The sequence below is a fragment of the Trachypithecus francoisi genome, unplaced genomic scaffold (assembly GCF_009764315.1).
Source record: "Trachypithecus francoisi isolate TF-2019V2 unplaced genomic scaffold, Tfra_2.0 Lachesis_group1, whole genome shotgun sequence".
In the NCBI taxonomy this organism is placed as follows: Eukaryota; Metazoa; Chordata; class Mammalia; order Primates; family Cercopithecidae; genus Trachypithecus; species Trachypithecus francoisi.
Window position 1 is genome coordinate 82,800,750 of NW_022681454.1, and position 23,485 is coordinate 82,824,234.

At 37.8% G+C, this 23,485-nt stretch overlaps 1 protein-coding gene across 4 annotated transcripts in view; it reads right to left on the reverse strand.

Annotated features, from left to right (window-relative positions):
* The window catches only part of SLAIN2 (SLAIN motif family member 2), a 71,731-nt gene that overhangs the window by 42,655 nt on the left and 5,591 nt on the right, over positions 1 to 23,485 (reverse strand). For 2 of the 4 annotated variants that reach the window (XM_033214736.1, XM_033214735.1), the window contains exons 2-3: positions 6,486 to 6,634; positions 2,025 to 2,120 (exon numbers count right to left, since the gene is read on the reverse strand). In XM_033214736.1, the coding sequence (XP_033070627.1) occupies positions 2,025 to 2,120; positions 6,486 to 6,634 (245 nt within the window). The remainder of the gene's footprint in view (positions 1 to 2,024; positions 2,121 to 6,485; positions 6,635 to 23,485) is intronic. The other 2 variants (XM_033214738.1, XM_033214737.1) reach the window with 1 other exon arrangement.

Consider the following 23,485-nt stretch of genomic DNA (forward strand, 5'->3'; position numbering starts at 1 on the left):
ACTAAAAAATACAAAAAAACTAGCCGAGCGAGGTGGCGGGCGCCTGTAGTCCCAGCTACTCCGGAGGCTGAGGCAGGAGAATAGCGTGAACCCGGGAGGCGGAGCTTGCAGTGAGCTGAGATCCGGCCACAGCACTCCAGCCCGGGCCACAGAGCAAGACTCCGTCTCAAAAAAAAAAAAAAAAAAATTAACACTTAAAATACTATTTCTTCCTTCAATATTTTTTTTTTTTTTTTTGAGACAAATTTCGCTGTCACTCAGGCTGGAGCGCAGTGGCGTGATTTCAGCTCACTATAACTTCTGCCGCTTAGGCTTAAGCGATTCTTGTGCCTCAGCCTCCCAAAGAGCTGGGATTACAGGCATGTGCCACCACGCCTGGATAATTTTTTGTATTTTTAGTAGAGACAAGGTTTTGCCATCCAGGCTGGTCTCGAAATTCTAAGCTCAGGTGATCCGCCTGCCTTGGCCTCCCAAAGTGCTAGGATTACAGGCGTGAGTCACCGTGCCCAGCCCCTTCCTTCATATTTTAACATCCACAGCTTATTCAATATTTATGAGCACTGGTAAGAGCACTTTGTAGAATATATACAATAAATATGATATGGTGCTCTCTCTTAAGAGGCTTGTAGCCAAGTAGCACAGGCAGAGACAACAAAAATTGCAAGGCAAAATGAAATGAGTACTATCATAAAGGTCCAAAGGGCAATGGAAAGGAAGAGTTAGGATAATTCATTACAACTGAGAGAAACTGGGTAAGGCTTTTTGGAAGGAGATGCACTGAAGCAGTCTTGAGACGATGAGCAGTAACTTGATTTGATGCTGAAAGTATGGAAAGTATGTGCTTTACCCAGACCCTCAGAAGTCTGAAACCTATGTAGTAGGCTTCTAAACCTATTTAGTAGCAGTGACAAAACTATCAGTGATTTTATCAAGCGCGATATGATCCGATCAGTGTTAAGGAAAAAAAAATGATGAAAATCTTGATGTTAAATAAGTTAGACTGAACTAGGTGGTACACGGTGACTAGAAAAAAGGAAAAAAAGAACAAAAGGATAGATACTAAAAACTGGAAAGGATTGCTAAAGAAAAGAAATCAGTGGAATGAAATGTCTGGTTTGCCTACTGGTAGAAGAGTGGTTTTGGGGAGGAGGAACATATGTTTTCTGTTAAGACAGTGCAGTAATTTGGACCATGTAGTTTTGTACATATTCACCATGAGACAAGACGCAAGACAAAACAATATTTTATATATATTTAGTATGAGGTATGTGGCATGATCTTGGAACTATCAACCTGTACAGAAATACAGTTGCTAAATTCTATCTTTTTCCTCCTCCTCCATCTCCTCTGGAGTTTATTCTCTTTTACTTAGTTATTAATCACTAGCATTCAAAGTTCTGAGCCTTTTTATCTTCTCACTCTATGCCATATTCTTTCTCCTAAGGAATCTCAATCATACAACATCAATTATTATCTCTACACTAAACACTCCTCATTATTTATATTTCTAATCTTAAGTTTTCCTCTGAGTTTCAGACCTATATACATCACCCATTTAATGTCTCTCCCCTTGGGTATGGCAAATGTATCTAAGTTAACATATCAGATCAATTCATGATCTTTGCACTAACATCTAATTCTCTTCCAAAGGTCTCTCTTCCAGAATGATCCCAATATTCATCTTGTCGCAGAAGCTGGCAACTTAGAAATCACTACTGATATTCTTGTCCACCATTTCCTCATATTTGGTTCATTCCCTTTTTATTACCATATCCTTTCACCTTTACTACTATGCTTTCTATTCAGCACATACGGTCTATCATTATCAATCCTCCTCAAAAGTATCTTACATTCACTCTTGCCCCTCTCCAACCTACTTTCCATACTAGAATAACCTTTCCAAAATAAAATTGATGACATCCTTCCTGTCCACATACACTACACCCTTGTAGAAAACGCTTCAATATTTTTCTAGTGCTCTCAAAGTCCACAATTGGCTGGGTACCCGGTGCAGTGGCTCATACCTGTAATCCTAGCACTTTGGGAGGCCAAGGCAGGTGGATCACTTGAGCTCAGGAGTTCGAAACCAGCCTGGCCAACATCATGAAACCTCGTTGCTACTAAAAAATAAAAAATAAAAAAATAAAAAAAATAGCTGGGTGTGGTGGCAGGCACCTGTAATCTCAGCTACTCAGGAGGCTGAGGCAGGAGAATCGCTTGAACCCAGGAGGCAGAGGTTGCAGTGAGCCAAGATTGCACCACTGCACTCCAGCCTGGGCAACAGAACAAGACTGTGTCTCCAAAAAAAGAAAAAGAATAATGTCCACAATCTTTAACATGGCTTATAAGGCTTTACAGAGTCTGGCTCCTATGTATCTTTCTGGCCTTATCTCACATCTCTCCCTTCCTTACTCTTCTCCAGCGACTTCCTCATATATGTCATGCTTCATCCCACATGGAACCTTTGCACATGACTTTCTTTTTATCTGGAATGCTCTACTCCATCTCTTTTTTTTTTTTTGAGACGGAGTTTTACTCTTGTTGCCCAGGCTGGAGTGTAATGGTGCAATCTTGGCTCACCACAACCTCCACCTCCTGGATTCAAGCGATTCTCCTGCCTCTGCCTCCCGAGTAGCTGGAATTACAGGCATGCGCCACAACACCTGGTTAATTTTGTATTTTTAGTAGAGACAGGGTTTCTCCATGTTGGTCAGGCTGGTCTTGAACTCCCAACCTCAGGTGATCCACCCACCCTGGCTTCCCAAAGTGCTGGGATTACATGTGTAAGCCACCGCGCCCGGCCCCATCTCTTTCTTAGCACACTTAAATTGTTCTGAATCTTAAGGTTTCAGGTCAAACATCATTTCCTAAGGGAAAATTCCTATTTCTCAAAGCACTATACCTTTATTCCTTTATTATATATATATATATCACTGAAAAGATTATTTGTGGTATGTTTCCCCTACTAGATGATAAAACTCCATTAAGTGCCAGTACAATGTTCATTTTTCTTTATAAAGCACCCCACCTCCACCCTTTTCCCAAAGCCTGATACTTAACAGGTTTGCATTAAAAACTATTTGAATATATGCACGAATGAATGTGATTCAATAGAGGTGATACTAGACACGATATAAACAGATGCAAACACCAACACAGGGATATACATGAGGCAAAAGAGAGACCCGGGGCAACCTAAACTTAAAAGACAGGCAGAGAGGAAGCAAAGGGAATGGGAAGTTATTGGTTAACCTGGGTACAGAATTTCAATATGGGATGATGAAAAAGTTTAGTATAGGATGATTAAAAGTTCTGTTCATCTGGATATGATAGTGACAGTTGCACAGTAACGTGAATGTACTTAATGCCACAGAACTGTACATTTTAAAGGGTGAAAATGGATAATTTTGTATTATATAATTTTATGACAATTTTTAAAATATGGGCGGAAACGGAAGAACCTTCAATGAAGACTGAAAAGAAAAGAGCAGGGAGGGTAAATGAGGGTTAAAAAGACAATACACTATCAAAAGAAACAAGTGAAGAAAATTTTAGGAAAGAGTGATAGTGCACTGCAGAGAACCTGAGTGTGAAGGAGTAGAAACTGTTCTGTTGCAATATAGTACTTAAGTTCCTAGGAAGTTCTGCTTACCAAAACAGTGCATTTAAAAAAAAAAAAAAAAAAATCCTTGGGAAATGGGGGACTTATAATTACAAAGTTCAAACTTGTAAAAGCCAAATTTTTTTCCTTAAAAAATTTTAAACATATATATTTCAAATAGACATTGTATTTATAGCTGTAGCTATTGTTCCATGAATACAGCTATAAAATTTAAACCATGTTAAACAGATGCAGTACTTAATTACATCTAGTTATGGTTCAAGAGTAACTGCCTCTCTTACACACTCCTAATATCCTCCTTACAATAAAGCAAAAAGCCACTCACTCAAAATTGCTATTTCTGAGGTGCAGCAGCTTTGCTTTTATCCCTCAAGTCCAAATTGCTAGTCACCAATTGCTAATAATTCGTACTCCTTAGGACATTTTAAACCAGGGGTTGGTAAAATAGCCTTCAGGCCAAATCTAGTCCACCACCTGTTTCTGTAAGTAGTTTTACTGGAACACAGCCATGCTCACTCATTGATGTATATTCTATGGCTGCTTGCATGCTACAAGAGCAAAGCTGAGTAACTGCAACAGAGATCTTACAGGCAACAAAGACTAAAATTGTTTATTATCCGGCTTTTTGCAGAAAAAGTTTGCCAGAGTTTTATTTATTTGTTTACTGTCTGACTCCTCTTATAAGAATATAAGTTCCAAGAAGTCAGGCATTTTTTGGTCTATTATATTCACTGCCATAATTTCAGTGTTGAGAACAATGCCTATTATAGCAGATTCTCAATACATACTGTTGAATGATGAAAATTCCTAATTAAATTGTAAATGATATTATTTCTAAGGTGGGGTACTGAAAACAGTTTCTAAGATACATAAAAAAATTTTTTTTTTTTTTTTTGGCAACAGGGTCTTGCTCTGTCACCCAAGCTGTAATGCGGTGGTGCAAACACAGCTCACTGCAAGAACTTCCTGGGCTCAAGGGATCCTCCTGCCCCAGTCTCCCAAGTAGCTGGGACCACAGGCGCACAACCACGCCTGGCTATCTTTTTTCTTTATTTTTTGTAGAGGCGGGGTCTCACTATGTTGCCTAGGCTAGTTCTGAACTCCTGGGCTCAAGTGATCCTCCCAAAGTGCTGGCATTATGGGTGTGAGCCACTGCACCTAGCCCTCTAGGAATATTCTTTTTTCTTTCAATCATGCTCCTTCTGTAGGAATATTCTCAATACATAGTCAGAAAATTTCCATACTTACAGTTCTGTGGCATTAAGTAGTACATTAATGCCAGAATTTGGTCAGAAAATGTTGTTATTTAAAATGGTCTACTAGCTTGTCTACATTATTTCGAATAATCTCTTATGAATATAACTTAAATCAAGCTCCAGGGTACAATTCAAACAAACAAGCTGACAGTCATACTAAACATTTAAAAAAAATCACATAAAGGCTATTGTTTTATCAAAAGTGCTTCTTTCGCCAGGCACGGTGTCTCACACCTGTAATCCCAGCAGACTGGGAGGCCGAGGCAGACAGATCACCTGAGGTCGGGAGTTGGAGACCAGCCTGGCTAACACAGCAAAATCCCATCTCTACAAAAAATACAAAAATTAGCCAGGAGTGGTGGTGGGCACCTTAGTCCCAGCTACTCAGGAGGCTGAGGCTGTGATGAACCAAGATCACACCACTGCACTCCAGCCTGGGCAACAGAGCGAAACTCCGTATCAAAAAAAACAAAAACAAAAACAAAAACAAAAACCACAAAAACAAAACAGCTTATTTTCATAGAGGAAAAGTAATACTTTAGTGTCAAAACTGACCCAGATTCAGAACCTCTGTAATAACATCCCATAAGTTATTTGCATGTAATAATCACTACCCCTTATAGCCAAATAAACTTCATTTTATGTATGCCACTTTAACTGTCCCCTCTGCTTCTTGTGACCATTTTCAGCTTAAAGTCTAACCACAAGGCACATATTGTTTTCTATAATAAAGCCAAAATAAGTAATTTTAAGTACATGGCTGCCAAGTAAATATAAAGCAGAAAAACAAAAACAAAACTAATCATGCATCCATCTTTTACTATCTATTTCATAAAACAGTAAGAGTCATAAAACAGACGGAGAGAAATACAAGAAGAAATAAACAATATTTTTCCTACATTTCTGCCCACACTGGCATGCAACATTAAATGTCATAAATAGCCACAGACACATTTTGTCAGCTTTGTGAAAATGCTATTAAACAAAAGAGCATAAAAGCGGTTTAAACCTAAAATGCCAACTAGTTTTACATAACAAGGGAAATGAATACATTTACTCAGCACTTACTGTTAGCCAGAAAACATGCTAGGCTCTTTCACATAACACTTAACCCTTAAAATTACCTTTCAAGGCTCATCATTCTTATGAGACAACCGAGCTCACAGAATCAAATAATGCAGTGACAGAGCAATTAAGGGCTAGAGTGAGAACAAGGTCTCTGTAGCTCTCCACTTGTATCTTTCTACCACACCAGTTTCCCCAAAGAGTGGAATGTGAGATGATTTTATACAACACCAGATATTTTATATTTTAATAGTTACGTAACTTGTATTTAAAAAAAAGCTTATCATACAAAATTCATTATTTCATGGATATTATTCTTTAGGATGAGGCTACATAAAAACAAGATTTTTTAAAAAGCTATTAAGTAAATGATAGGCCAGGGTTATATGAATATGGGAAAAACTCTCATGACCGTATGAACAATGAAATTTGAAAAATGCTCCAAGCAAAGAATTGCTTCCTAAAAACACACTGCTCAACATGTATGGTTTTTGACTAAAGAAAGCAAAGAGATGAATTTACAAGTAAAATTATAGACATACCTGACATAGTTTGATCAAGTTTGTGGATAAGAGATTTTTTAGCACACTCAACATCAGGACTTGGGTAATCCAAAACTTGCCTGCACCAAACTAATGGACTAACCGATTTCTGCATTGGTGTAAGTTTTTTCTTTGGTGATGAATACAGCCTAGAAGAAGACAACAAAAAACAGAAAATTCCTTATTAAGCACGAGGTTATATAAAACAGGGATCCCTTTGGATCAATTTAAATAGGGGAGAAGGGAGTAAAAATCATGGAGTATATTTTAAATCACCCACACTTACTTACTGCACAGGAAATTATAGTAAAACAATCAATATAAATCCAAATTTCAAATACTAAGTGAACCCAAATGAGGTATTCCTAAAGTAGGTATTTTATTAAGACTATGAGAAAACACCTTTCTTTCCAGCAGTTTATTCTATTTTCAACAGTACTTGACTAATTCCTTAATATATCCATATTATTAAATCTAGCTAGGAAGCAGGAGGAGGAGCTAAATTCCTTGCTCTCCACCTATTTCCCTTGCCACCACATACACAAACATCTACCATTAGTGATTCATTCCTTTTAGTTAAGCAGTATCCAATTTGTAGTCCTCTTTTCAAATGACAATGTGTTGGAGAAAAGCAATACTTTAAACCCTAAATAACTAAATGTGAATCAATTACTAAATTGCTTCAGTGTCAGAAAAGAACCAAGACACAGTATTTTATAAGCTAATGGGGAAGGTATACAGAAGGGAAAAGTTGAGCAGAAAATACGGAGGCGTGTACATAAATTTTCTACATCATGTTTCTCAGATTAATCCAGATTATGTCAGTTATTATTAATTTATTTCAAGTCTGACTCCTTAGGAAAAATGCAAATAGTTATTGATTTCTAACCAGGGTGATTTTCAAATTAAGACACGTTAAGCGGAATTTATGAAGCAAAATTAGGCTTTGATACTGTATATCTAGTGAAAGATTTCAATAAGGAATAATTTCACATTTACATTAATCAAGTTAGTGTAATAATATGAAGCGTTGTTTCACTGTAAATATTTAAATAAATGCATATCTACAGAACTATAACAGACAAACTACTTTTAGTGGCAACAGTACCTTTTCCATCACTTGTCTCTTTTCCCCATCTATAACTTAGGTCTGTCACTCACATGCATTATTTAGTTTTGATCAAGATCATCAAGGCTAACTAATGGGGGTAGATGACCATTTCTTTAGTCTACAATCCAAATTCATTTGACAAAAATAGTGAAATAAAATCTCGATTTATGGAATAACTATCAATTCAAAACGAAATCAATGGGGTTCATTCTCTTTCCAATTTAAATACTGCAAAGATTCCTTAACAAAAATCTCTACCTCAGCAACTCCACTTTAAAAACTGTGGTAAATATTACATACTGATATCCTATGTCAGTGAATGTTTAGCAAGGTAAACCTCTATAGATGAATAATAAACAATAATAAAACAATTTTATGACATTATCACTACTCTTTCAATATATATATTTTTCCTACTGGTTTTACATAATTTACCCACATGGCTCACATGTACTAAGTACATAGTCCCCCTACTGCTGGCTATAAAATTCCTTTTTAAAAAGTGCAAAGCAGGGCTGGGTGCAGTGGCTCATGCCTGTAATCCCAGCACTTTGGGAGGTCGAGGCGGGTGGATCACCTGAGGTCAGGAGTTCAAGACCAGCCTGGCCAACATCTCTACTAAAAATACAAACCCCATCTCTACTAAAAATACAAAAAATTTGCCGGGTGTGGTGGTGGGCGCCCATAATCCCAGATACTCAGGAGGCTGAGGCACAAGAATCACTTGAACCCAGGAGGTGGAGGTTGCAGTGAGCCGAGGTCACAATCACACCACTGCAGTCGGGCCTGGGCAACAGAGCAACACTGTCAAAAAAAAAAAAAAAAAAAAAAAAAGCCTCAAAAACATTATGTTCAGTGAATGCATTCTGACACTTAAGAATCCATTTATATGAAATGTCTAGAAAAGCATATGGAGCAGAAAAAGAGATTCGTGGTTGCCTAGGGCTGGAGGTAGGAATGGGAATGAGGTTTCTTTTTAGGGTGATACAGATGTTCTAAAATTATACAGTAGTGATAATTATGGTAATAGTTTGTTCATTGTAAATATACTAAATTCACTAACATATAATGACTTTTTATGGTATGCTGATTATAAGCTATTAATAAATGTTATGGTATATAAATTATATCTTGATAAAGCTGTTTTTAAAAAGTTGCAACGTGCTTTGGCATCTTTAAAAACACAGAAACTGCTACAAACTAAATTAATACAACAATAATTCAAAACCAACTAAAATATCACAACTGCCCCCCCCACCCCGCAAATCCCTCATTTCTTTCCTGTTGTTAATAGCATTATAATTCTTTCAGTTATAAAGACTAAAAACTTGTGAGTAATTTAGGATTGCTCCATCTTATTTTCTACCCTTATCAATAATCTGTAACCAAGACTTGCTGAGCCCACCGTTATAAACTATTTTTTCTCCCATTCCTGTAACTTGCTCCCTTAATTGGGAAAACAAAATGCTCCTTCCTTCCATTAGCAGATTAAAGCAACTTGTCCATAATTACTCATAGTGATGAAAAGGGAGAAAATGATTCAGTAAGCCCTGGATACACCAACTTTCTGTATCACTCTATCCTCTTATCTGAAGTCTAAAAACAAAGGGTGTTGGCTCATATGATATTGGCACAAAATTCCTTGGTCAGGTAACCTTTGCTTGAGGTTTCAAAGTACATACTTCTAAACCTGCCAGAGGACACATGAGCTGAGCTGTATCACATAACTGAATTCACCTTTAGCAGGACCGAGTTGTTTAAGTCTCTCAATTTAAAAGGAAATCCTAAGTAAACTCTCATTATAAATAAATCTATTGGTAATAACAATATATATCATATTCTTTGCTCATTTCTTACAAACACATGGACTTGTTCGAAATAACCATTTTGCCCACTAAAAACATTTTTTTTCATTTTGACACTTAATTTCTTAAGTGATTTAAATATGATTTAATCAAGAGGGACATAATTCTGATGAACACAGTAAGTTTATTTACAGTTAATGCAACCTAAAACAGGTTGAGATTCAACAAGTTTTTACTTGCTTAAAAAAACAAACATTACTTCATTATCCTATTACTACTAAAATTAAGTCATGGAGGCTCAATGGGGAGCTGAGCCTCCAACCTGGCAAACAAGGCACTGGGACATCCTATTCACATGCAGATAGTCAGCCTGGATTAAAAAACAAGACACAACGATACGGTGCCTACAAAAGAAACATCTTAGATTCAAATTCATAAATAGGTTGAAAGCAAAAGAATGGGAAAAAATAAGACCATGAAAAAGTAACTATAAGAACTGGAGTGGCTATTATTAGACAATAGACTTTAAGATACAAAAAATTACTAGAAACAAAAAGGGACATTTCAATGCATCAGAAAGATATAACATCATAAATTTAAACATACCTAATGACAGTAATAGAACTGAAAAGAAAAATAATTCAGAAATTTTGTTTTGTGGTTTCAATAGCTGACTCTTAATAACTGAAAAAAGAACTACATGGAGAATCAGAAAAAATACAGAAGACTTCAGCAACATTATCAACCAACTTTACTTAACCATTTATGGATTATGGGATGCTCCATCCAACAACAGAAAACACATTTTTAATTGCACATGGAACATTCTCTGGGATAGACCATGGGCTAGGACATAAAGCAAGTCTTACTGAATTTTTAAAAACTGAAATTATTTAAAGTATGATTTCTGACCACAATGGAATTAAATTAGAAATCAGCAACAGAAAGCAATTTAGTAAATTCCAAATATTTGGAAATTAAAAACATACTTATAAATAAAGTCAAATAATGTATCACAAGGGAAATCAGAAACTACTGTGAACTGAATAAAAACAAAAACACAACATACCAATATTTATGTGATGACGCTCAAAAAGTGCTTAGAGAAAAATCTGTAATTTCACTTAGGAAAGAAAAGAGGTCTAAAATCAATAATCTAAGCTTGAAAAATTAGAACAAGAGCAAATTAAACCCAAAGTAGGCTGGACACGGTGGCTCATGCCTGTAATCCCGGTACTTTGGGAGCCCGAGGCTGGTGGATCACCTGAGGTGAGGAGTTCAAGATCAGCCTGGTCAACGTGGCAAAACCCCATCTCTACTAAAAAAAATACAAAAATTAGCGGTGGGGGCGGGGCATCTGTAATCCCAGCTACTCGGGAGACTGAGGCAGGGAGAACTGTTTGAACCCAGGAGGTGGAGGCTGCAGTGAACGAAGATCCCACCACTGCCCTCCAGCCTGGGCAATGTTGAGCAAGGTTCCATCTCAAAAAATAAAAATAAATAAATAAACCCAAAGTAGCCAGAAGGAAGGAAATTATAAAGATTAAAGTAGAAATCAGTGAAATAGAAAACGGAAAATTATAGGGGGAAAAACTGCTTTACTGTTTTTGTTTGTTTGAGATGGAGTCTTGCTCTGTTGCGATCTCAGCTCACAGCAATCTCCGCCTCCCAGGTTCAAGCTATTCTCCTGTTTCAGCCTCCCGAGTAGCTGGGATTACAGGCACCTGCCACCACGCCCAGTTAGTTTTTTGTATTTTTAGTAGAGATGGAGTTTCACCATGTTGGCCAGGCTGGTCTCAAACTTCTGACGTCAAGTGATTCATCTGCCTCAGCCTCCAAAACCTGGCCTATTCTTTTTTTAAAGACAAAAAAAGGATAAATTTTTAAGTGAGACTGATCTAGGAAAAAACGTAACTTATCAAAAACAAAAGAGAGGACATTGCCACAAACACTACAGACATTAAAAGGAATACAAGCGAATATTATGCACAACCTAATGCCAATAAAATACATAAAACAGATTAATCCCTAGGAAACATAAATTATCAAAAAAACTCTAAAAACTCAAGAAAGAGAACCTGAATAGACTTATAAACGAGACTGAATTAGAAATTTAAAAACCAGCCTGGCGCAGTGGCTCACACCCGTAATCCTAGCACTTTGGTAGGCTGAGTCGGGTGGATCACAAGGTCAGTAGATCGAGACCATCCTGGCTAACACAGTGAAACCCCGTCACTACTAAAAATACAAAAAAAAAAAAAACGTAGCCAGGCATGGTGGCACGTGCCTGTAGCCCCAGTTACTCAGGAGGCTGAGGCAGGAGAATCACTTGAACCTAGGAGGCAGAGGTTGCAGTGAGCCGAGATCCAGTCACTGCACTCCAGCCTGGGTGACAGAACAAGACTCTGTCTCAAAAAAAAAAAAAAAAAAAGAAAGAAAGAAATTTAAAAACCTTCCCAGAAAGAAAAGTTCAAGTCCACATTTTTTCATTTATTAATTCTATCAAATCTTAAGGAAATAATGCCAATGTCAATCCTACACAAACTCTTTAAGAAAAACATACTTAATGGTAAGAGACCAAATAGTTTCTCCTAAGACTGGGAATAAGGCAAGGATGTACACTCTCATACTTTATTAAATGATATACAGTACAGTAAGGCAAGAAAAAAAAACTAAAGCCATCCTGATTGAAAAGAAAGAAGTAAAACGTGTTTAATCGCAGACCACATGATCCTGCACATAGAAAATCCTTTCCAAAACTCTTAAAAGAAATTATATAACAAATGTGTTCTGCAAGGTCATAAGACACAAGATCAATAAGCAAAAAATTGTATTTCCTAACACTATCAATAAACAACCTGAATATGAAATAGATATAGCAATTTCATTCCCAACAGCATCAAAAGGAATAAAATACTCAGGAATAAATTTAACAAATGAAATGCAAGATGTACACTGCAAACTACAAAACACTGCTGAGAGAAATTAAAAGAAGACATATGAAGAGATATACCATGTTTATAGATATGAACACAAGACTGACAAGATGTTAACGCCACCAAACTGACCTGTAGAATCAACATATCCCTAGAAAACCTCAGCAGGCATTTTTAACAGAAACTGACAAGCTGATCGTAAAATTTATATAAAAATGCAAAGGCCAAAGAATGGATAAAACAACTTTGGGAAAAAAATTTTTTTTAATTTTGCAAATCTCTGGACTTGCCTGCTCTTCAAATTCATCTTGTACACTGCAGTCAGTGTTTTCTAAAATACAAATCTGACTTTATTAGTATTCTTTTGCTAAAAATTCTGTGCCAGTTTCCCTCTGCCCTTAAGATGGAGCTTTTTTCTAAAAATGATGCCCACAGCTCTTGAGACCTAACCAATGATTTAACTGTCATAGATCTTCTTTAGCTTCATTTCTCACCTTCCTCCACCACACAAATTTAAATAGCAGCCATATGGAATTAATTTCTATTCCTGGAAAGCTCAACACTTTTGCTTCTAGGTCATCTGTGCATGTTGTTCCCCTTGCAACAAGTTTCATTCCACTTTTTGCTTACCTCACCCTCCCCTGCTCAACTTCACCTAGCTCTTTTCTATTTTCTACTGAGTATCAGCTTAAATGTCAATTCTTTAGGAAAACCTTCCTGGAACATCTCTAATAAGACTGTATTAAGTGTCTCCACTATGTACAACATAGATGCAAAATGTTTTAAGAAAGTATCTTTGTAGACATTTAGATTCCCTCGTCAAAAAGGAAATTCTATCCCTTACACTCATTACAATAAGAGACTATATTTTATTGATTTTTGTCCCGTTTGAATTTTTTGAGTTGGTATTTACAATTTGAAAAGAGACATTTAAACATGTGTTGGAGGCAATAAAAATGCTACACATGAACTTCAAACATTATGCTAAGTAAAAGAAGCCAGTCACAAAACATCACAGATTGTACGATACCATTTATATGAAATGTCTAGAATAGGCAAATTTGAGACAAGTTGATCAGTGGTTGCCTGGGGATGGATGAGGGGGTGGAGAGAAGGAATGGGAAATGATTACCAATGAGCACGGGGTTTCTTTTGGGTATGCTGAAAATACTCTAAAACTAAATTATGGTGATGGTTGTACAATTCTGTGAATATATTAAAAACTATTGAACACTGAAAACCACAGTACACTTTATTTCTTATTTCATATATATATATATATATATATATATATATATATTTTTTGGAGACAGAGTCTCACTTTGTCACCCAAGCTAGAGTGCAGTGGTACAATCTCAGCTCACAGCAACCTCTGTCTCCCAGGTTCAAGTGATTCTCATGCCTCAGGCTCCCGAGTAGCTGGAATTACAGGCGTGTGCGACACCATGCTGGCTAATGTTTGTGTTTTTGGTAGAGACCAGGTTTTCCCAAGTTGGCAGGCTGGTCTTGAACTCCTGACCTCAAGTGATCCACCCGCTTTAGCCCCAAAGTGCTGGGATTACAAGCATGAGCCACCATGCCCAGCCCACAATATGCTTTAAACAGGTGCATTTTATGGTACATAAATTATATCTTGATAAAGCTGTTAAAATGTGATAGGAATAAATTGGCCTTTCAAGATGCCACTTTTTCCCTTAGAACAATCATTACAAGGGAACTAACCACTATTTTTTTTTTTTTTTGAGACAGTATCTCTTTGTCACCCACTCGGGAGGTGGAGGCTGCAGTGAGCTGAGATGGCGCCACTGCACTCCAGCCTGGGTGACAAGAGCAAGACTCTTTCTCAAAAAAAAAAAAAAAAGAAAATTTTACATTTTTTCTTGGTCCTAACCATTTGGTTACCACAGTTGTAGATCAGCTGAATCAAATTTTTCCTATTTTAATTCATAATTAAATCATAAATCATTTCATTATTTGTTCCTTTCAAAATACCCGTAACAGGCCGGGCGCAGTGGTTCATGCCTGTAATCCCAGCACTTTGGGAGGCCAAGGTAGGTGGATCATCTGAGGTCAGGATGAGACCAGCGTGGACAACATGGTGAAACCCCATCTCTACTAAAAATACAAAAATTAGCTGGGCATAGTGGTGGGTGTCTGTAATCCCAGCTACTCGGGAGACTGAGGCAGGAGAATCGCTTGAACCCAGACTGCAAAGGTTGCAGTGAGCCGAGACTGCTCCACTGCACTCCAGCCTGGGCAACACAGCGAGACTCAGCCTGAGGGGGGAAAAAATACCCATAACAATTAACAAGGATCTCTCTCCCAAGTGACAGTAATCAAATTATCCCAATTTCTGTAAGAGGCTAAATTTAACCACTCTAATCCCTTAACTTTTTCCCTTTCCCATCAGTTTTTTCTATATCACTTACAACTGTTTAATTACCAAAGCTAGATGTGATGATTCGAGGGTCTGAAAATGCACATATAGTGTAAAAATGAGCTCTTCTATTCCTTCACTTTATATAGCCCAGGATCTTTTTGTTATTCTATCAACTCTTAAGATACAACTAAATACCTGTTCCTACTATATTTTATTCTATGTTTATCAGATAACATTTTTTTAATTTGAAAGTTTTTGTTGCTGTTTTGCCATAACCAACTACTGGTTTTTGGACATACATAATTTTCTAATACGTCTAGTCTTTCTCCTTGGTGTCAGTCACAGAGCTCTAAACTGCTTCTTATGGACATCCCCGCCCCCCCAAAACCCTCAAAATAGCATCATCTTTTCCAGTCAATAAATGAAATTTTTTGAGCCAATATCGACTGTTTTCTCTCTACATATTCAATTAATATATCCTATTGATTCACAAATCCTTGTTAAATCTATCCCTTCCTTTTCATTTCCACTGACCTTGATCTAGTCTTGGCCCCATCTCATCAAGTACGGACTGTTACAATAATCTTAACGGTTTTCTCCATACCTAGCAGACTTTCATATTTCCAATCTATCTACACTCCACCACTTACGCTCTAAAACACAGATCTACATACCACTGTTTCACAGCTTAAAAACTTTCCCATCAGATATACTCCAAGGCTAATTTTTCAAAATTCTGTGTTATCAGATTCAAAACTATGTCCTTTGATCTTTACTCCAGTAAAAAAAAAAAAAAAAACCTTCTGTGTGCAACCACACTGACCAAATAAATGTTTGTTTCATGCATTGTGGAGAGTTTAACCTATGGATTCTTTGTTCATAGTTATTTTCACTATAAGGGGGGAAAAAAAGTTTTCTTTATCTAACCTAGCCTTACTTTGCCTTTCAAGACTGACCACGAAGTCTTTTTTGAAGCTTTCATGAGGCTTTCCAGCCATCAAAGTTCTTACGACTATTTCTTACCATTACAGATAATGCTCCACCTATGGCAGGTATTCAATAAATGTCTGATGATTACTTCTTGGGAGACCATTCATTCCAGTTTCCCCAAGGCAGTTCTAATTTAAATATACTGTTCTGACATCTCATCTGGTTAGTGCTCCGTTGACTCTCAAGTAGTGCCCAATCATTTGACTTATTCTTAATTTTTAGAACCGCACTGTGTTAGTCAGTTTTCACGCTGCTGATAAAGACATGCCTGAGACTGGGCAATTTACGAAAGAGGTTTAATTGGACTTACAGTTCCATATGGCTGGGGAAGCCTCACAATCACGGAGGAAGGCAAGCAGGAGCAAGTCACGTCTTACATGGATTGCAGTAGGCAAAGGGAGAATGAGGAAAACACAAAAGTGGAAACCTCGGAAAAAACTATCAGATCTTGTGAGAGTCACTCACTACCATGAAAACAGTATAGGGGAAACTGCCCCATGAGTCAATTACCTCCCACCAGGTCCCTCCCACAACATGTGGGGATTATGGGAGTACAATTCAGGATGAGATTTGGGTGGAAACACAGAGCCAAACCATATCAAGCACTATTTCTGACTTAGAAAATGTAAATGGAGCAAAGTAACTACAATACGAAACTTATTACTGCAATACAGTAGTAGTTATTTCTGGTCACTCTGACACCATACCAGAAGTATTCTTTAAGGCAATGGTTCTTAATCTGTGGTAATTCTGCCCCAAAGGGACACCTGGCAATGTCTGGAGATATTTTTGGTTGGCCAGGGATGCTGCTGGACATCCTACAACACACAGGATAGCATCTACAACAAAGAGTTATCTGACCCAAATGTTGCAAAATTCTGCTTTGGGATTATTCTTATAATAATGTTAATAAGATCAAAATGACATTTTTAAACAATGTGAATGTTTTTTTAACTGGAACTAAACGATCTTGAAACCAAAATGATATCTATTATTTCCTTCTTAGGTAAATGGCCTAATCTTTAATCATTTAGCTTGATGTGATGTGATGGTTTTCATGCAACACATAAGTAGTTGGTATGAAATGGAAAGAGTATCGCTGTGGACTCAATACTCTGGTTTGAATTCAATACTTTGGTTTGAATTCAATACTTTGGTTTGAATACTTCAGGGCACAAGAGGTGGACGCAAACCTCAGAGGCTGTTTTCTAGCCAATAAAGGTAGCTATGACTTGTGTTCTCGCCTACATACTACACACTAACCTCTCCAAAATGCCATTTCGTTAAGAGCATTCTATATTCAAAAACTCTCCTCCTAGCTTTCACAGGCCATTCACAGTATGATCTCCAACCCACTGATTCAACTTTCTCACTTGTTCCCTAACAAATGTCCCTTTAGTTAAGTATCTTCACAGGCCTTTTCTCTACCCTACTCAAATGTATCACTCGCTCTTTTCCCTAAACATCTTGATTCTCACAGACAGCAAAAAATACCTTTCCATCTGTGCCCAAATCCAAGTCCCAGCTCTCACTTTTAAGCCCATATAAATCTTTCTTCTAGAAAATATTATTGGTGGCCGGGCGCGGTGGCTCAAGCCTGTAATCCCAGCACTTTGGGAGGCCGAGACGGGCGGATCACGAGGTCAGGAGATCAAGACCATCCTGGCTAACACGGTGAAACCCCGTCTCTACTAAAAATACAAAAACTAGCCGGGCGAGGTGGCGGGCGCCTGTAGTCCCAGCTACTCGGGAGGCTGAGGCAGGAGAATGGCGTAAACCCGGGAGGCGGAGCTTGCAGTGAGCTGAGATCTGGCCACTGCACTCCAGTCCGGGCGACAGAGCGAGACTCTGCCTCAAAAAAAAAAAAAAGAAAATATTATTGGTTTCAGAGAGAACAGAATTCTATGTTCATTCTGTCTCCTAGCCAAACTCGAAACACCCTGAAAGCTTATGCTCCACTCAGTAATTTAAACAAATATTTATACAGCAGTTACCACTGGCCAGACATGGTATTAGACAGAAATTTGAAGATGAATTAAGATAAAACTAGATTATTATACCTCAGATAAGGGTTGTTAGCCTCTTTCACTCACAGGGTGCACTACCATCAAGACTTACGGTACCTGCTCATCAAGTTCCAAACCTCTACATTCAGGTTTCTAGGATTCATCAGTTTTTTTGGGTTTTGCTTTTTAATCCATTCCAGATCAGTCCTAAGTATAACCAATGGCAAATAAGAATTTCACTGTGACAGGTCAACACAAGATTCACTATCTCCCCCACTCAGAGGAGAAATGAGCAGGCCCACTCAAAAGATACAAGCATTCACAGCCTAAAATTACTAAAGTATTCTTTCTGTATCTACTAAATAGGTATTAGCAAAAACACACAATTTAGTCTGATTATCACTATATAGTACCAATTAGGTATTAAACGCATACTAAAAACCTAACTTGAGAGCACCTATTAAATCCCACTCCTCAGGCTTACTGGAGTCAGGGGTCACTTACAGACTTAGCTTGGCCCACTCCTGCTTCTCATTTACACTTTCCAAACAAAATAAGCCTCAAGAGCCACACATAATTGGGTACTTTCTTACTGTCTCACAGAGGAGCAGAAGCTCCTGAATGGAGTAGTGGAGGGATGTGTGGGGGAGGAGTTACAGTCTAGTACACTGAAGAAGTGGGAGATGATTTGATTCATCCTCATGAATTATAAACCTGATTTTTAACTAAATACAACTTTCTTTGTCTTATCTTTCCAAATATTTTTAAAAATTTCATATGTGATACTATGGTACTACATTATCTTGCATCTATTATTCTTCACATTTCAAGGAGATATAATCAATATTTTTTCTCTAAAGTCTCTAATTTCTATTTTATTCCAGAATGTGAGACCTTTCCCAGATCAAAGTGAACTGTGTTTTGCAATCTTTGAGCCACTCCTAAAGACCTAAAGTCTTCCTCTTAAATAAGCTAGCTTGTCTTAAAGTTGTTCATTTCCTCCATAACTTCAATCCCAAAATGAAAGATCTCAGAAGACATAATTTCGAGTAAATGAAAGAGGTGAAATAAGAACTTACTATTACCAAGGCCTTAAAACCTACATTCTTTTACAAATTCATTTTTGCTACTGAAAATCAGCCCAGCAGGAGTCACATGCAATGTGCTCTGGCAAGTACAGATAATTACTATAAGGAATAGTGTATTCAGGTAATGCAAACTATTTACATTAAGATACTACTTAACTCTGCTATTTACTGCCAAAATTGCCTTTTTTAGAAAATCATGTCAAAATTACATGAATTTTTATAGTTATAGATATGTTCCTAGCAGAAGAGTAAGGAGGCAGGGAGCTGCATAAGTGGAAGTAGAAAGCAAGTAGCCTTTTTGGGCTACCAGGGTATCAGCACCAGGTTCCCTGGGCCATTTGGCATAGGAATTTGAATACAGGGTGGCCCCAAAGATGTGACTGAGGAGTGGTAGCAGTATCAGTGATCCAGAAGGCTCACAGGATGTGAGCTATACAACTTTGGTGTTCCTTATCTGATATTCCTAAAAACCAAAGTTGTGTTTTTCATGAAAACAGACTACATGATTTATTTAGGTAGATCTGATAAATGTTTTAATAGTTACACTTGTGGAATTTAATTTTTTAAATGTAAAGTTAAGAACATTATAAGAAGCATTCTAAACCACTTTCGGTCCTGGGTGCTACCCAGTTCAATAAATGTTTTTTTGCCCAATTAAACTGTTAAATTTAAAACAAACAAGAATAATGGATGATAAGATCATATGTATGTCTTGGGTTCCAATTCTATCAAAAATATGCTATCATTATGGCATAGTGCTCCACCTATGGCAGTTACTCAATAAATGAAACCATATTTATTGAAGCCAAAATTTATCCATCTGTGATATATAATCTTACTACCACTAACAAGGAAAACTACAAGTAAAAAGGCTTTTAATGTATCATATTATATTATGATCCCCACATGATCACAGAGTAATAAAACCAACTTAAATTTTATCAACAGGATTTTTTAAATTACAAAAGCAGGACCAGGTGTGGTGGCTCACACCTGTAATCCCAACACTTTGGGAGGCCTGGGCGGACGGATCAAGAGGTCAGGAGATCGAGATCATCCTGGCTAACACAGTGAAATCCCGTCTCTACTAAAAATACAAAAAATTAGCCGGGTGTGGTAGCAGGCGCCTGTAGTTCCAGCTACTCGGGAGGCTGAGGCAGGAGAATGGCATGACCCGGGAGGCGGAGGTTGCAGTGAGCCGAGACTGTGCCCCTGCACTCCAGCCTGGGCGACAGAGCAAGACTCCATCTCAAAAAAAAAAAAAAAAAAAAAAAAAAAAAAATTATAAAAGCAATTCATGTCTTACCAGAAAACTTGGAAATCACAAAAGGTACAAAGAAGAAGTTTAAAACAAAGTGCTTCTGTAATCCTACTAAACAGAGCCATGCCAGTACTTTGGCTAATTTTTAAATTTATTTTAAAAATCAGACACTACATCTAGAGAGTATTTTCTTCTTTAATTTGTCATGGGAAAGTACAGATTCGATACTGCCATTATTCAGAATCTGTGAGAAATATCTCATCTGTAACTGGCATAAGTGTCACGTAAGAAATTTGGTCTCGGGCCGGGCGCGGTGGCTCAAGCCTGTAATCCCAGCACTTTGGGAGGCCGAGACGGGCGGATCACGAGGTCAGGAGATCGAGACCATCCTGGCTAACATGGTGAAACCCCGTCTCTACTAAAAATACAAAAAAAAACTAGCCGGGCGAGGTGGCGGGCGCCTGTAGTCCCAGCTACTCGGGAGGCTGAGGCAGGAGAATGGCGTAAACCCGGGAGGCAGAGCTTGCAGTGAGCTGAGATCTGGCCACTGCACTCCAGTCCAGGCGACAGAGCGAGACTCCGCCTCAAAGAAAAAAAAAAAAAAAGAAAAAAAAAGAAATTTGGTCTCATTGTTTTATAGCTTTGCCTCATTTTAACCTAACATCACTGATAGATTGATACCATTTAAATTAATATCACTGAACTCTTACTATACTGTGGTCCTGTTTAGAAAAACAAAGATGAATATGATACCGTCCTCCTGCTTAAACTGCTCACAATCTAGACTACACAGACCAAAGTACAAGGTGATTGTATTAAATATACTCTAAAAAAGGATATATGAACAGTGATAGGTTAACAATGAAGAAGAAGTAAACCAAGTTAAAAATTCAGGAGAATTTCACAAAGGAAAGAAAATCTGCATTGTACCTGAATAATAAGTAAAATCTGGTAAGGGGAGGAGGATGAAAAACCGGATGAACATCAAAAGCCAAAGGGCATAAAAGTTCTTGAAGGTTCTGGCAAAAGCAAGTAAATCTAGGAAAAAGGTAAATTAGTGCTGGACTGCTGAGGACTTTTAAATATCCTGCTAACTCATTTTTTTCACCAGGCAAGATAATGACTCTAATGGTTTTCAAAATTCAAACCTACCCTCAAGAGGAAAACAACTGGCCATTACGGAAGATATTCAGAGAAATGTGCCACAGACTTAAAGGGAAAACATCCATGATGCTTCCTTTGCTAAATATCTCCTCACACTTAAGCTTAGCACTCTGTCTTGAAGGTATCTTTTTTTTTTTTTTGAGACACAGTCTTGTTCTGTTGCCCAGGCTGGAGTGCAATGGCGCGATCTCAGCTCACTGCAACCTCCACCTCCCAGGTTCAAGCAATTCTCCTGCTTCAGCCTCCCAAGTAGCTGGGATTACAGGTGCCCACCACCAAGCCCAGCTAATATTTTTGTATTTTTAGTAGAGACGGGGTTTCACCATGTTGACCAGGCTAGTTTCAAACTCCCGACCTCAAGTGATCCTCCTGCCTTAGCCTCTCAAAGTGTTAGGATCACAAGTGTGAGCCACCATGCCCAGCCTGTCTTGAAGGTATCTTATGCTCCCACACAGAATGCAACAGAATTAAAAGAACACTTAGAATTCACCCAATTCAACTTTTTTACTTCTTTGTAACATCGCCCACAACAAGAGCATTCAGCAGTCTTTTGAAGGTTATTTCCAAAAATTTGCTTAGGGTAGTCCTTATCATCCAAAAACAGCTCTATTAAAAAATTCTTCCTTCTACGAAATCAAAATTTGCCTGCCTCTAATTTACACCTATTAGTCTAGTGATGAAGTTATATAATAATCCTTATTAGAGTCCTTCAAATACTCAAAAAGTTCTCTTACCCAAGCTAAATATCTATAGGCTAAATAAATCAAGATCAATAGTTCTTCATCAGACTTGACTTTTAGGTTTGGTGTCAATCTCAATTTCACTTTATTAGCTATGTGACTGTGGGGGGTGTAGCTTCTTTTACTGTAAAATAGGGATAACATGACACATTCTACCACATGGATGTACTGTGAAGACAATGCTAAATGAAATAAGCCAGACACAAAAAGACAAATATTGAATGATTCTACTTATACAAGGTACCTAGAGTGGTCAAATTCATAGACACAGAAAGTAGAATGGTAGTTGCCAGGGGCTGGAGTCCATGGGAAGACGTAATTACTATTTAATGGGTACACAGTTTCAACTGAGGAAGATGAAAGGTCCAGAGATGGATGGTGGTGATGACTGCACAACATTGTGAATGTACTTAATGCCACTGAACTGTAAACTTAAAAATTATTAACATGGTAAATTTTGTTATGTATATTTTACAATAAAAACAATAATAATAATTACAACTCCAAATTGTACACATTAAATGATTTAACATGTGTAAAGGAGCTGGACACGATGGCTCACGCCTGTAATCCCAACACTTTGGGAGGATGAAGCAGGTGGATCACTTGAGCCCAGGAGTTCAAGACCAGCCTGGGAAACATAGTGAGACCCTGTCTCTACAAAACATAAAAAATAAATTAGCCAGGCGTGGTGTCACGCGCCTGTGGTCCTAGTTACTCAAGAGGCTGAGGTAAGACAATCACTTGAGCTGGGGAATGGTTGGGGGTGGGGGGTGGGAAGGGATTGAAGCTGCAGTGAGCTGTAGATTATACCCCCATCCCTGGTCCACAGAAAAACTGTCTTCCACGAAACCAGTCCCTGGTGCCAAAAAGGCTGCAGACTGCTGTCTTGCAAAATGCTTGGCATATACAACATGAGCACATCACAGTGACTGTAATATACTTTTATCAAGCATGGGGCCCTGCTTGGCCAAGTTCTACTTTTTAAGAACTTGCATTATCATGTTTCTCAGTGTTCCCAACATTGTGTTGCACACAGGTACTCTAAGTATTTGTTCCATTAAAGAAAAAAATTTAAAGCCATTTTAGAATGACTGGAAAACCACTGCTAACAATGGAATAGAGGGCAAGGCACAGTGGCTCATGCCTATAATCCTAGCACTTTGGGAGGCTGAGGTTTGAGACCAGCCTGGAGTTTGAGGCCAGCCTGGGCAACATGGGAAGACCCTGTCTCTTAAAAAAAAAAAAAAAGAAAAAAAAAAGGGAAATAGAAAGCTTATTAGAGGTTTAACTTCTGATTCATCTAACCCACACACATACGCAAACCACATTACTTTAAAATAACATCTCCTTGGTACAGAAGAGTTAAGAAAACATAAAACTTTCCAAGATGTTAGTATGTTAATCAGTGAATGACTGCCAAACTATTCAGATAAGTGGTGATAATTACACAAATTGCTTTATTAATTTAGGCTTACCAAATTAAATTACAGGCAAATTTTACCAATGGCCCTCTAAA